The 15,783-nt window shown below is 38.6% G+C and overlaps 2 protein-coding genes across 2 annotated transcripts in view; one reads left to right on the top strand and one right to left on the bottom strand.

Annotated features, from left to right (window-relative positions):
- Positions 1-6,434, top strand: part of SNX24 (sorting nexin 24) — a 60,302-nt gene extending 53,868 nt beyond the window's left edge. Inside the window, exons 5-7 of the mRNA XM_014309136.2 lie at positions 80-112; positions 976-1,040; positions 5,595-6,434. Of these exons, the coding sequence (XP_014164611.1) occupies positions 80-112; positions 976-1,040; positions 5,595-5,665 (169 nt within the window). The 3' untranslated portion in view covers positions 5,666-6,434. The remainder of the gene's footprint in view (positions 1-79; positions 113-975; positions 1,041-5,594) is intronic.
- Positions 6,435-7,945: 1,511 nt separating this feature from the next.
- The window catches only part of PPIC (peptidylprolyl isomerase C), a 41,167-nt gene continuing 33,329 nt past the window's right edge, over positions 7,946-15,783 (bottom strand). The window contains exons 3-6 of the mRNA XM_014309135.2: positions 12,195-12,378; positions 11,607-11,700; positions 9,756-9,940; positions 7,946-8,523 (exon numbers count right to left, since the gene is read on the bottom strand). Coding sequence (XP_014164610.1) covers positions 8,395-8,523; positions 9,756-9,940; positions 11,607-11,700; positions 12,195-12,378 — 592 coding nt within the window. The 3' untranslated portion in view covers positions 7,946-8,394. The remainder of the gene's footprint in view (positions 8,524-9,755; positions 9,941-11,606; positions 11,701-12,194; positions 12,379-15,783) is intronic.

Genomic DNA, 15,783 nt, shown 5'->3' with positions numbered 1-15,783 from the left:
GTGATTCTTAAAGGATTTGGGGGTTTTAATTGTAAAATTAATTTTGTTGTAACCAAATTTCCTGTCACTTTACTTGCAGCTCTTTTGATGAAACAGAATCTGAAGAATCAAGGTGAGCTTGATTTCTACTCTTTATAGGGCACCTGATTAATAAATTGCTTAAATTATTGCCATTTATTTTATTTGTTCCTTGCAGTTAACAAATTAGAAGTAGTTTAGCATTAAAATTGTATTTGTTAAATATTACCATCAGCTGTGCTATATCTATCCATTTTTAGTGTGGCTGGAACATCCTTATGCTAGCATTGAGAAATTCTTTACAAAACTGACAGAACAGTGCCAGCTCTGAAATACATCTGGGAATGTATTTTTTGTAGCAAGATTTAGCAGAAGGAATTAGAATCCAAGATCTGGGTTCTTCCCCATGCATTTGATAGAGCTTCTGCATCTGGTGGCACTACTTGGAATGTATATGTACAGAGCAGAGTGGAGAGGGCTGGGGGAGGCTGTCTGTGATATGGCTAAGGGTGAGAGTCAGGCCTGAGGGGCTTCCAAGGGCTTCTCTCCACAAGTGATGGATACAGCAACTGCTTTGGGGGCTGTAAAAACACGGTGGCATTTTGAGTCAGCTTGGTGGCCTGGAGAGCCTGTGGACCCTGGCTGTAGGTGGTCTTGTAGCCTGCATGACCACGTGCCAGGGAGCAGAGCAGCATCAGGAAGTTTCAGAGCTGCAAGCCAGTCCTCCTGGATGCAGCCCCTTCACTCCAGCTTGACACTGAGGGTCTCAGTGTATGGCTGAGGAGCAGCAAGCTTTGCTTTTTGGAGATGGAGCCTGCCCTTCTGGGCAGCCCTGGTGTGTGGAACCGCACTGCATGGTTCCCAGCAGCTCGACCACTTCACTTTATCAAAGCTAGTTTGTAGAACAGTCTGTTTGCTGTCCCTTGATACTGACATCCCTGTTCTTGACCTTTCCAGCAAACTGTCCCACCAGCCTGTGCTGCTGTTCCTAAGGGATCCATATGTCTTGCCTAAAGCAAACGGTAATCAAACCTGTCATCTGTTAACAGCACTTTACTGATCTGACCCTGCACTGCATAAACCACATTATTATTATTAATACTGGCCTAGTCAAATGACACTGGTCCAAAATCTAATAACCTGCCAATAAAACGATAGTTCTTGTGTAAGAAACCATTAAAACACTAAGTGGGGTGGGTGATTTGTAAAAGGGTGGAATTTTCCCCCTAGTTGTTCTCTCAGGCAAACCTACTGAGAATTCAAATCAAAAGAACAACACTGCTTTTCTTTTCTTGTTGTTGACCCTTTGGCTGTTTTGCCTGAAGGTCTTGAACTTGGAGGCCCAGTCCTTTGTAAGTGCTTTTTCCCTAAACAACAGCTGGTCTACTGCAAGCATGTTTGTATTTCCATTTGGATTATTATTATTATTTCTTATCATTTATAACCTCTGGAGCTCTTTATGGGGAAAAAAGGTGTACTTTAAGTGATATATTTCACAAGCCATTTACATTAGACTTACGCAATTCAAAAGAGCATTGGAAATTGTTATAAAGTCTTCTTTTAATATAAAAAGTTCTTTGAATTAATAATTCAGAGAATTTACCCTGTCTCAAATTCAGTGTGTGCAGGGGAAAAAAGTACCATTTTCAGAGTGGGTTACTCTTAGCTTTGTCATTTTACTTGTTTGAACATGTTATTTCTAATAAATAATTTATTTTTAAGATGTAATATGCTTTCAGAAGAGAATTTTCTCCCTGAGCTGCATATAATTTTTTTTAATGTGGCATTTTGTTTCATTTTACTAAATACTGTGTAGAAATCTCACACTGCCTTAAAATTAATTAAATTTTTAAGAATAAATTTAGGAAAGAACACTTTTTAGCTTTCCCTAGACAATGGAGTGTACTTCCTTGATATTTTCTCAAGATCTCTCTAAATCCTTGAGGGGAAGGCATAAGGAAGACAAAGCCAATCTCTTTTCTGTGCTGCCCAGTGATAGGACTAGAACATAAGGAATATTTTCCCAAGCCCAGACACAGGCTGTCCAGAGTGGTGCTGGGTCTCCACTCTTGGAGACACTCAGAAGCCGCGTGGCCATGGTCCTGGGCAACTGCCTGCAGGTGCTCCTTCTTGAACAGGGGTTTGGACCTGATCACCTCCAGTCATCTCCCAGCTGCAGCTGTTCTGTGGTTCTGCTGTTTTTTCAAGCTGTTTACCAAAACCATAGGGACGAGCTCATATATTTTGAGAGGGTTAAGCAGTCTCTCTTGTAGGCAGTGACCATGCTAGCTAGTAGTGGGGCCAAATACTATTGACCCTATGAAGTCTTACTGAACTCCAATATGTAACTAGAGTGAAACTCAGACAACAGAGGTCCAGTGTGATTCAGGTCCACATCAGAAGACACATTACAAGGTTGTTTAGCTTTTACTTTGACTTAGCACTAGTCTGATTTCACAGACTGAATGTTCATTTGAGGCTGAAGTGCAGATCACAAAATCAATGAACCAAAGCACAGTAAGGGGAGGGGGTCACTGCACAGGGTCACGTCTGACCCAAGTGACAACAGTAATGAAGAATCACCCACAGAGAAACCTCTGTTTAAAATTTGGTCCAGATGAAGCCTATACTAATAATTCGAGTGAGCCACATTGCATGTCTTAGTGTTTAATGCTCCTCCTAATTGTATATTGATTCCTCAAAAGCCTAGTATAAATTATGAACATCATGTAACTCCATACCATTCTGAAGAGAAAAAATGGATTTCATATACAGTTATCCCAAAAAACTGAGATGGTGCTTAGTACTTCCAGCCCTCATGTAACATTTTGCTGTTCTGTGATGGTATTTATCTCCCTTCCATAATGTGTACTATGAGTAAGGCTCCTTTTTGTGAAATCATTAGGAACTTTCCAATGAATTTTGTAACTGTTCTTTGAAGTAATGCAAAAAAGCATTAAGATAAAGCCCTCTTCTAATGAGTAACATGTTTAAATATTGAATAGGCCTCATTAATGACATATGATATAAAGGACATTTCAGATTCTTGCCAAGGCATTTTCTGACCTTGATCCACAGCATTTAGAATTTTATATGGCAGGTGAATATTCTTTGTATTTGAAAGCTCTAAAACATCAAATTCACTGCAAGTCATTCTTTAACTAAATTAATCAAAACACAAATTAGAATGTGAGTTGTGGTTTAAAAAAAGAAGAAGAAAACCAAGTCCTGAGTCTAGAGCCTCTACTAGTTGACTCAAGTCTGGTTAGAAAGAAAAAAAGTTTTTACAAAACTACCATTGCTTTTAATTCTTCTTCTTTGTTTTTAGTTTGCAGCACAGAGAAAATGTAGATGAGCTTTCTAAAATTTTCCCTCTCAGATCAGTTCTTACTTTGATAGACTCTGATTCCTTTGTAAAAACAGCCAAGGTTGTTCAACCTATGACCAAAAGTAAGTGTCCATTAACAAATAACTATTTATTATACGTTGTCTTTGAAGAAGGTGAATTTCAATCAGAAGTCTTTCCTGGACACAGGGATGCCTGTGTTAACATATTTCAAAAGCAGGAAATAGTGTGAGTTTTAAACAAAATAAAAAACTATTTCTGGAATATAATACTCAAAGAACATTTTTACCCTGTCATGGCACTGTGACTTGTCATTATAAAATACAATCTTGCCATTACTCTAGTGACTGGGCTTTAAGCACTGTTGAATTGCAAGACAGTTTTTCCAGAAATAAGATGCACAGTTACAAAACCTCACTGATCTTCAGATTCCCTTTTTCAAGATGTATTTAACAGTCTGAGGGGCCCAAGTGTACATTACTTTTTGTGTAAGGGTGTGGGGAGAAAGAAAAAAATAATGTTCTCAAGAAAAATGAAGGAAAAACCTAATGTGCTTCAAACTGGAGATGATACTTTGGAAGCTAAAAAAGTGGGATCTTAGATTTACTGTCAGTTGTTTGAAAATTGTTCTGATGGTTCTTTAAGCCATGGAGGGGTCACAGATCTGCAAGACTGCTTTGTTGTGTTTATACTTAAAGTTATATAGATATATATATGTATACTTTAGTTGCATTTAACTTAAACTGATATGCTTGATTTTTTAAGCAGAAAAGGCTCACATTAAATCTAATGTTGTGAGGATGCATCATTTTGAAAATTAATACTTATTTTCCTATATATACTGTATGTTATAGAAGAACCAATAAAAACTGGTTTCTGGAACATTTAATCTACAAGGACAGCACCAGTCTATTTTGGTAACATTGATGACAGCTGCATAGGGTTATTATGCCAGGGTAATTTGGGACAGATATCTTACAGGATTTGAGGAAACACTAATGGATTCAAAATATCAGCAAGTCATTAATAATTATGACTTACTATGAGAAGCTGGGTAGAATTATGCATATCTTGTTTACAGGGGAAGTTACCGTTCATAAAAACATCCTAAAGTATCTATGTTCATAACATCTGTAATCTGAAATCACTTTATTAATAACAATGAAATAACACATTTAAAACATTAAGGATTGCTTTTATAGGGTCCAAATCTACCTTTGCTCAGTATTTTTAATTCCAAAATTATTTATGTGAAAGAGTTAGGGGCAAACCCTAATTCCCACCCACATTAGGTGATCTAATTTATCACATACTAATGATTTTATAAAAGTTGAATCTTCCCTTTGTGAATACCTGTAGGCTGATAGTTGAAGCTTTATTTCATGTGGAAAGTTCCTCATCAGGAACCGTCTACTCTTAGCAGGAAATCCATTTCTAGTATACTAACAATTTTAAGGTTGTAAGATGTGATCAGAAATTCTTAGTTTTAATGTCTGGTGATTTAAATAGACCCTTCATTAAAACATCAGATGTTGGTGCATTTCAAAAATCTTTTTAATTCAACAGTGTATATCCATGTGCATGGATCTATTATTGTGCTCTATCAGGCAATTCTTTCATGCCAAATGGAACGTGAAAATTAACTGGCAGTTTCCTCTGCATCAGTGACAACAAAGTAGTGGGAATTTTTTCCTTCAAGTACTGTTGGATGACATTTTGTAACGTGACATTTTATGTTGATCGGACAACCTGAAAATTTCTTCCCTCAAATAATCATTTTTGTACAGGCATCCTCAAGTCTTCTCAGTCTAAACATCGCTGTAAACCACAATACAGAAAACAGCTTTTCCCAGTAGTAATCTAGAAATTTCTTCAAGTATATTGAGATTTTGTTAGAAACTGAATTGCCAGTGTAATCCATCTTCCTTGTGAGAAAAGATTCAGATAAAGAGCTGGAACCTAGCAGCCTTAAGTATTAGAACATCCCTTTAAATCAATAAGCTACAAATCTGGCAGCGCATTCATGCAATGCCCACTGCTACCCTAAAGTGACTTTAGTGCTGAAACAGCATTACTAATAGCACATCCTCAACATGGATAAGCAGTTGAGTGATGCAGTAACCCAAAGTAAATGAGGCCTTACCTAGTTAAGTTTCACAAACACATTTATATTGTACTGACATGGATAAGAAAGTAAGTTTCTTTCTTTTTTTTTTCCATTTTTTTTCAGATGACTTTCCAAACGTAGTTATAGACGGCATTCTACATGGAATATTTTATCCTCACTTACTGCCTAGGTAGAAGTAATACGAGGCAAGAAGAAGCTGAGGTCATGGTTAACAGAATTAACAGGAATAAAATTCTGTGATGTGAAAATAATGCTCAGAAGCAAGAGGCACAATCTCAGATTAAGTTCAAGCATTACGACTTTTTAAATAAAATCACTGTCATTACAGTTGCTGCTTTTAAAAAAGATATGGAAACAACAGTATTGAAGTTATTTATACTTTCTATATATTGACATGCTCTATTTAACACTAAATATTCTAAGTCATACACTGAATTATGCTAACCTTTGAAAAGTTTTACTAATTATTTCTATAATTTCTCTTAAAGCAAACACTAAACCATTTTGCACCAGGATTTTTCCCAGCACATTACCCATTGCTGGCACTGGATGGATTAGAAGTGCTGAAGAGAGTGTGTGCAGAATTGGAAACATGCTTTCACATTCTGAAACACACAGCACTCTCTGAGGAAATTTTCTAGATTTCAGTTTAAATGATTTTACTTACCAGGAGCTTCTCTATGGCTTTTGCACATCTCCATTCAGTTATAACATCTAATTTGTGTGTTTGTTTACTCTCCACACCAACTTGCTGACTGTATTCCATATATTAACATTTTATAAGTCACAGAACATACAACTCTGTGGTAAACTAAAGCAAGAATATTATTAAGATTGTGATCAAACTAAAACTTACACATATATATGTATGTTCAGATTTAACTGGAAATTTGTACGTGTGCTGCTGGACATTATAAAATAAATTACTAGGACATGAATGTACCACTTCAGTGTTTTTTTTGTGAAATTTTTCTATTGACGTTTTTCTGAGATTCTGTTCTCTGAGATGGGTTTCACAGATGTCTGTCTTCCCACGAAGTGTGAGAAAATACCGATGTGTCTGCTCATTTAAAGCTCTTAGCTGAACATGGTAGCCTTACAGAACTGTATGTCTTGGTGAAAAAAATTAAGATTAATGGAACACAGAGTAAGTCACTGGGCTCATCAGCAGAAGAGAGTGTTACACAAAACCAGCAATGGTAAAGCTGGGCACAAACCTAAGTCAGATCCTGGAGACACACAGGTTGCTCTAACTGGTAAATGTGTTTGGAAGCCATCTGGGGAGAGTGGAAAGCTGGGACTTCAAAAAAAGATAGGCCTGTGACTGCAGCACATGTTCAGGTACCGTAACTTGGAGGTCTGTAAGCTCAGCCTCCAGGAGAGCTTTCAGCTACTGGCAGACTGAGGCATTCTCACTCCTGCTTGCTAACCTGCTCCCAAAGCTGCTTTTCAGAGAACTTTACTTTAAACAGCTATTAGAAAGAAAAGTGATCAGAGGCAAAATGGAAATCTGATTGCCTAGCCCTAGGCAAATTTAGAGGCCCTTGCCAAGTTCTCCTCCAGTTCTGTTTGCAGAGGACAGTAATCCTTTCACAGGTCTCTGAAAAGCAGTGTCAGTATTTACCTTCAGGAGAGGCCCCAGGGCTGTGGATGAAGAACCAGCAGGAGCATCCTGTAACAGCAACTGATAATGTCAGGAGAACCTAGGGTAAATCCCTGCCCACAGTTTTTTCCTGTTTCCTTGTGAGTAGAATGCCAATAGGTACCTACAAGCTCTGTGCTGTAGCAGCCTCTTCTTCCCTGAATCACTTTGGCTCTGGATACACCTCAGAGCTCCTTCAGGACACCCTTCAGGAAATGAGTCACTACAAAGAGCTGCCTGCCTGTGTTACAGGTGCATGAGCCCTTCATCAGATCTTGGCACTGCCTCTTCCACCTTGAGTCCTAAAACAGTCCACTCAAAATGAAAAAATCCATATATCTGCCCTGAACTTAACATAGGTGTCTCTTAAGTGTTACCCTACACTGACCTCCTCTGAAAGCTACCAGTTGTCAGCTTAAGAGTTATTTATGAAGCATAACAAAAAAAATGAACCTAAAGTTCTCAAACTTACAGCAAAACGTAAAGAAAAAGTGTTTGAGCTTTAAAATGAGTAACATTAATTAAGTGTTATAAAATTCACCAAAACAAGAATTCTTCTGTTTTAATCAGTTTCTAACAGACTACCTTATTCAATAATAAGACAGAAAAGCTGCTTGTTCTTGATCACAGAATGGTATCTCAATACTGTGGTTTTCTGAAAGACAGAAGGGACTGACATGTTTAGATTAGGAAAATTTACCATCTCTGCTCTAACCTTACAACCTTATCTCCTGAAAAGCAATACCCCCTGCATATTACGTGGAATCAATTGAGGTGAGAAAAAAAGACTCTGGGGAGGTGGAGTAAAAAATGCTCTCAAGTATTTATCTGAAAGCAAAGTTTATTTATTCAAAACACTTCTATATTTTACCATTTTTTTAAAGTTTTTAGAAATGCTGGTAGTATTACAGTAAATATTTTCAGTTGAAAAGACAAAAATATTGCTAAAATTTCCAAACAGAACAAAATTACTATATTTTAAACCCTGGAAAAATAGAATTACTGCTATAATTTTTCATTAAAGACTTTTTCTGCAAGATCTAGAATTTGGTGGGATATGTCTTGAATTTCAAGGAGTGGCAGCTCCAACAAGTTGTTATAGAAATAGTCATATCCCTTCAGTATTTGGCAAATGATAAGTACTGCCTAAATGTAACTTCAGCTGTTTTGAGGAGAAAACTCGGTGGATCATTGAGATTGGTCAAAAACCAGCATTAAAGACAAGTGATTAAGTTCTACTTTTCATTCTGACTATCAGTCTCACCAGTCACCAACTTCAACTACAAATGGCTCCTTTACAGCTATTTTGCCACTGTTCACAATCACACAGTCTTGAAGGGGCCGATCATGTTCATCTGTCTGCTGGAGTTCTATCGAGTGCACCACAGACTGTCAAACAAAAAAAGAACAAACAGAAATGTTCAGTTTAGCCAAAGAAACTCCAGTGGCTGAGGGCTGGTGCCATGGAAACAAAAAAGTGCACCTAACATCACTGCTTATTAACCAATTTGTGAACAAAGACCTTTACCCTGTCAACTTCCCATATCCTTTTCTTTCCACATTTCCAGCCAGGACTCACAGCAGTTGTGCCACTCTGTAAATCAAACACAGCTGACAGAAGCACAGAGAAGGCTGTTTGCCCTCCTAGAAAATCCTTCAGCCAACGAAAACATTTTGAAGGGGCAACTAAAAATGTACATTCAGCTGATTAAGCTGGCACATACGGGATTATATCTGTGGCCTATGAGCAAAAAGTGAATCCAGAGATTACAAAAGGCAAGCATGATTATTTTTCTAATTGTACAGCATAACTGCGCTTCCAGAAATCTGGTTACTGCTTTTACCTTTAGCATGTAACACACAAATACAGATTTTAGTGTGGTACCAGTATTTTTAAAGGACAAAGTTAATTTAGGTATATTGACAACTTGTTTTTTATATTTATCCATTAATCTGACTAAATTGAAACTTAAGTCTAAATAGCTTCTCAAAAATTTACAGCTACTACTATAGATCATGAAAATGGAATTCAGTATGAAGGTGGGAGTGAGGGGCGAGTGTTCTGATGAGGTTTTCAAACTCCTCAAAGTCCAGCAGCTTATGTTTTCCTCAATAATTTCAAAACACAGATTAAAAAGGAATAATTTGTAAGGAGAACCAGACTAATAAAAGTATAATCACTTGAAAACATAATTTTTTAGCTGAAAATTTGATTTGGCCTCTCATCAGTATGTGTTTGCCTGCTTTACAGTCCCATGTTTCTAAAAACCCTTAAAGTGAAAGTGTTACCCATAACTACCATGCACTACAAAATTTTTTAGCCTGTAGAAAACAGTGTTACTGAAAGGAGGAGCTGAACTCTCTTCATTTGTAATTTGCAAAGGTGTAATTTGCAAAGTGTTGATTTCAGTGCTTAGCAGTCTAAATAAGGGCTGTGAAAGCCAAAAGCATGGTACAGGTTTCCATTTCTGATATTTCAGTTCTAAATTGTCCAGCTGGAGCTCCTCACAATCATTTTCTACCATGTACATATTAGATGAATAATGAACTGTCTCTGAACAGGGGTAACAGAGGTATAATGGGACACAATTTGTCCAGATCGACCACTACTTTAAACTTACCATTCCATCAAGGACTTTGCCAAATACTACGTGTTTTCCATCTAACCAGGAAGGCTTTGTCACACTGATGAAGAATTGGGATCCATTGGTGTCTGGGCCAGAATTAGCCATGCTAACCCATCCAATGCCATAGTGTTTGAGCTTGAAGTTCTCATCAGGAAATCTTTCTCCATAGATGCTTCTTCCTATGACAAAAAAATAAGAAAGCAGACTTTAAAAAAATAAAAAGAAAAAAAAGCTGCTATTTGTTCAAAAATGGGGAAAATTAAGTATGAATTCAGCGCTTGAAGATTCATTGTTTGAGTAAACACAGCAGCATCACTGTTAAACCATCAGCAACTCCATAACTAAAATCATTTTTTCTGTAAAGGTAAGCTAAACCACCACACATAAGAAAGGAACAGTCAAAGCTGATGATGCTTTATCCCTTGAATTTAAGCAAGCTGAATACCTTCAAAGGTCTTGTTTACAGACACCACTGAATAATAGTATACTTCATCCTGTTCAGCAAATTAAAGTACATACTTATGGCCACCAACAATAAGATGTAATTGTCACAAAATAATGTTTTGTGACAATTTCAGTATTTAAACCTTTCCCTTATGCTAAGAAATTGCTTTAGGCATGTTTACAAGCATATGAAGACCAAATGGAAGTTAGACTAAAATATTTGGTGTATATGTGTACAACCATGACATAAAGATTCTGATGTTTTTAAAATAGTTCAGAGAAAAAACACATCAGTCATGGTTAAACCACCATCACTCTGAAAAGAGAAGGCTGTCTGTCTCACTCTTTGCTTGTCCAGCGCCTAGCACAATGGGGACACTTTTGCCACCACCACCAGATGCTATCCCAATAAACAACATCAGCAAGCAAATAATTGCTGCCTACCTTTAATGCTAAAACTATGTCTTTGGTATTATGGTCTTCCCCATTGCTGACCGCTATGAAAAGGAATGAATGTTTTCCATTCTATCCCAGCAGGAAAATCATGCAGACAGTTCAAATTGTAGCATGTCAAAAATGTGCATGTAAAGGAAGAGAAGAAATCTGCAGCCAGAGTGAGTGCAGTGCAAGAGATGCTGTGCTGGCATCACCCCCGAGTGTACTGAACTGTTCTTCTGGAGGCTCAGGAGGCAGAAGTGATACACACAGCCAGGACTCACAGCACCAGCAAGTTTATGGTTTCAGTTTTAGTAAGAGAAAAGCAGGGAGAGGGCATGACCCTCATCTTCTAATTTCTTTCTCTCTCCCTGTTAAGAAATTCCTTCTCACAGCACATTTCAGAGGTTCCTCAGAACAGACTGAGCTGAGGGCAGAGAGGACAGCCTCCTCCTTCCCTACCTGCCTTCCCTCTACGCGCTTTCACTTTTTCATCACGGATTAGACTTCTGCTGGATGACTTGGATTGGTTCACCTATACATGCAATCAGTGAGTGCCTCAGGGAAGGAGCGCTGTCACAAAGCCAGAGCAGGGGAAGGGTGGAGACATCCATCTTTTGGAGACGGTAAGTTGTAGGAGCAGCTCAGCTGGTCACGTGGCTCCAGCCCAGCACGCAAAGCCATGCTTCTTGAATGGGGACAAGTCACAGACAGAAAAGAGCTATCTGCAAAAATTGAGGACAAAGGAAGAGCTACACATACTTATAAATCAGATAATCCAAATAGCTGCAGCTTAGGCTACAAGACACTTGGAAAAGTACTAGGTGCTCTAAACCAAATGTGGGCTGGTTTGGGGTTTTTTCATTTATCTGAGCAGAAACCATGAAGGAATATGCTGGTTTGCCCATACTTTCAGCAGACATTTGAACAAAGAAAAGGGAACCTGGAAGATACTAAGTATGTTACCTCCTGATCCATCTCCAGCTGTAAAGTCTCCTCCTTGAATCATGAAGTCTTTGATCACACGATGAAATTTACTTCCTTTGTATCCATATCCTCTCTAAGAAAATGAAATAATTCTTTAAATGAATGTAGCATCCAGTTCTATATACAATCATAGGAAATACACAAGTTGTGAACAGCTAGATTCCACAGAATATACCGCCAAGGGATATAATACTGTCTAGAAATACATTAAACGGAGATGCAGGTAAAAACGCCTAAACTGCACTGCCACAAAGAAGGTATTTAGTCAACTGATCAAAGCCATTGTCTTTATTTGACTTTATTGTCTCTATCTGACCTCAGTAACTCCACATGCTAGATCTGCAAGGCAGGTACAGATTGAGGTGCTCATATCCAGCATCTCGTAATTACATCTTGCAAACCAAGGACCTAAGAAAACACACACTGGTGCACATCCCTGAGGACAGCACTTGTGCACACGCTCCAGTGAATGAAGACTGACAGTTCACAACTGAAACAGCATTAAACACACACACTGCTTTCCCAAGCCAAACTTGAGTACACAGTGGAAGAAAATCACAAACGTACTTCTCCAGTTGCCAACGCAATGAAGTTCTCCACGGTCTTTGGGACAACTTTTCCGAACAATCCAATTACAATTCTGCCAACATCTTTGTCTCCGATCTTCACATCAAAGAACACCTGAATATTTTTGTGAAGGGAACAAAAGTGATATAGATGTGAGCACAGCAAACACCCAAGCTTTTCAAAGCTTGATAAGAAATTTCAAAGGTGGTAAGAAATTACTTCTGGCTGGTCTGTAGTAATAGTACCCTGCAATTCCTAAGGGTGCTGTTTCAGAGAAACCCTTTTAGAGCCACCAAAATCAGGTTATGCAGAAAACTGTTTGAGAAATGGTGACTACATATTTTGATTCTTACTGCTTTTAATGGCTCAGTGAAACTGCTGTATCTCAAGTTTGAAGATAGTGTTCAAGAAGATTTTTCCCAAACATGTAAGTCTTTAAAGCTGAATGGAAAAAATTAAATATGAAAGTAAGGAAGAACAACAATTCTATTCCCATATGGGGGAAATAACAAGGAACTATAGTACTGACACTCCCCACAAATGACCATTTGCTATTCACTCATAATCTTCACTGTTTTAGGTATCAGTATACACAAAAGCCTAAGTTCCATTGAATTGACGAAGAGTGGGAAGAAAATCCTTTGGCTCAAGCAAGCAGTTGCCTTTCTAAACATGAATTCAAACCCAGAAGAGAAATAACCAGGCCAGATTATTCAGCTGATTGCCTAAATCTTCAATGTATATGTCACTGAAAAGCAACTTGAAAAAGACAAATGAGTTACAAGACATTTTAATGAATCTATGAATGCATATTTGAACGTGCAAAAATGTTCCAATAATTACTGAAAATAGGAACAGCTGTCAGGAAATGAGGCATTTTGAAGTTCTGAAAAAGTTACATAAAGGCTATTACAACTTCTAGGAAACAGCAATGTGTACTCCTATGATGTGGTATTTGCTGTTCCTTGTGGCACTCAACCAAGTATTACTTGTCTGTAATGTTAAGAAATTAGTCCAATAATGATAATAAATGACCACAGTCTCTCCAATGTGAATGCCTCTTTCACGCTCTCCTACTAAACATTTCTACCATTTCTTGATCTTCTATGTGGTTTTGACTGTTGAACTTTTGGCTAACACTATAAAAGCGCTATAAAGGAAATAAAATTCCTTTTGATACACCTCATTCATTTCCTTGACACTTGGCACTGAATAACATGCTTCTTAGATGTGTGGCTCCCAAAGTATTAACAGCTCACTCTCACTAACTTTTTAACGGTTCTATAAACAAATCTCTCTGAATTGTGCCGCCAGGATTATCTAGGTAAGGGGCATTGCCTTCCTACATTTCCTAAAACCACTGTCTATTTTGCCTGGAAATGTTGTTCTAGTAGGACTGCCTGAAATACATGGGCACATATAAGTAACAAGACCAAGGCTCCCAAACAGTCACCCCACAGAGCACGAACATCATACACTTTGTTGACAGCACAAGGAGACAAGTTTGTTATACGCTGCAAGCCTATCACAGCCACAAGGCTTCATACGTGGCACTGCTGCTTGCCTAAGCAACAAACCCAGTACTTTTAAAAATGTGTCTCTGCACATTTTTGGCCACAAAATCAAGTACAGAAATATGTGGTAGCCCTAGACACTATTTCTGCATAGAAAAGCCATGTTCTCCTGAGTGTATTTCCAGGTTCCCTGGAAATTCAGTAAGCACGTAGACACTTGTGAGCTGGTTGATACAGCATTTTTAAATCTCAAAAAACATCTGGCTCAATTCTTCACCAAAAACTCTGAAAGAAAATAAATATTACAAATTTTCGGTCTTATTAATATTTTTATAAATATTTAATCGTATTTACAATCTGCAGTTAAGTATTTCAAGACTGAAATGAAAAATGAACACTCCAGTAAGAGTGGCTGGTTCTCATAAAAAGATTCATATATAATTTACACAAGATGCTGTACATCTAACTGAAAAAATGGACAGAAGCATTCAATTATTTAAGGAAATTAAAGTGACTTTGAAAGGAAGATCTCATGATTCTTAAAGACCAGCTAATGTAATAACCTCATAAATGCAAAATTACTGTATACAGTGTAAAGCGACAACAAGGGGGCCAAAATACATCTGGAATCATCCTGAGTAGTTTAGTGAAAGGTTTGGCTTTGGGCTTGTGAAGGTCAGAGAAGGAAAACAAATACTAGAAATAATTAAAATGGATACAGTACAGAGATGAGCATAGCTACATTTGTACTGTGAGTTCACACCCTGAGTGCTGCATGTAATTTTGGCCTCTCTACTGCAGAATGATAAAACCAACCTAAAAAATTGTAGAAAAATGGGCAGAACAGATGCCCAACAGGTATGGAATATCTTTTATATGAAGAAAGGTTACAGAAAACTACTTAAACTGGAAGAGAGAAAACTGGTGTGATTTGATGAGCTCTGTAAAGTTACTGCTGCCTAGGACACAAAAAATTGGCAATGCAATTCTTTATGTGCCACAGCAATCAGAGAAGAACACAACATTATAGCCCAGGCAGAAGAAATGAAGAAGGAAAGTACTTTATTTATAATTAAATAGGAATATATATCCAGAAGATTATTTGAAGGTCAAATTTACCCTTCCCCCCAAAAAAATCAAATCTGTGGTCTAGAAGTCCATGACAATGAAACTGTAAGCAGTTGCAGACAACAGAGGCAATGAAGCACAGAGATGCACAGTCCATGGCTTAGGATACTGAAGCCATGCTAGAGCAAGCAGTTCTGCCCCTGCCGTTCCCTGTCACACCTTGATAACTGTAGGTGTCTTTCCCAGCATGGGCACATTCTCTCCTGACTGCAGGTGGAAAAACATTTGGGGGTTGAAACACGGAATTCCAAAGCTGGACTAAACATCCCACCTCCTGCACCAAACAAAAATTTTTTGGAAAGAGATGCTGTCATGCTGCAGTATTAGGTGCCTCCTAACTACTGCAGCCAGCCAGCCCCACAGCCCACAAGTCCATCTCCTGGGCAGTGCCACTGCAATCTGACCCGACCTCCCCACTCAACCAGGGCCATCAATTCTCTTCAGGGCAGAGAACTGCGTCCAGGTGGTTCTTGGATATCTCCTGTGAGGGAAACTCCACAGCCTCTCTGGGCAATCAGTTCCAGTGCTCAGTCACTTTTGTGCCCTGCACAATAAAGAAGTTCTTCTTCATATTCAGGTGGAACTTCCTGTGTACCAGCTGGGCACCGCCGAGCAGAGCCTGGTCCACCCTCTTGGCACCCTCCCCTCAACATACTCATTGACATTGATAAGGCCCTTTCTCAGTCATTCCTTCCCCAGACTGAACAAGCCCAGCTCCCCCAGCCTTCCCGGCAAGAGAGATGCTGCACTCCCCCGATAACTCAGTAGCGCCCCGTTGGATCCCCTCCAGAGTTTCAGCAGAGAAGAGGAATGAATAAAACCCACGGCACAGACGAGCCCCAGAGCAGTCAAACCCCGTCCCGCTCGGGGCAGACTGGCAGCACCAGCAGCCCTGGCAGCAGCAGAGGCTGCAGCAGCGCTGGAGGGATGAGGAATTTAAAAGTTTA

Source organism: Geospiza fortis, unplaced genomic scaffold (assembly GCF_000277835.1).
Source record: "Geospiza fortis unplaced genomic scaffold, GeoFor_1.0 scaffold44, whole genome shotgun sequence".
In the NCBI taxonomy this organism is placed as follows: Eukaryota; Metazoa; Chordata; class Aves; order Passeriformes; family Thraupidae; genus Geospiza; species Geospiza fortis.
Note: the sequence above shows the minus strand (reverse complement) of the source record. Positions and strands in the feature narration are given on the sequence as shown.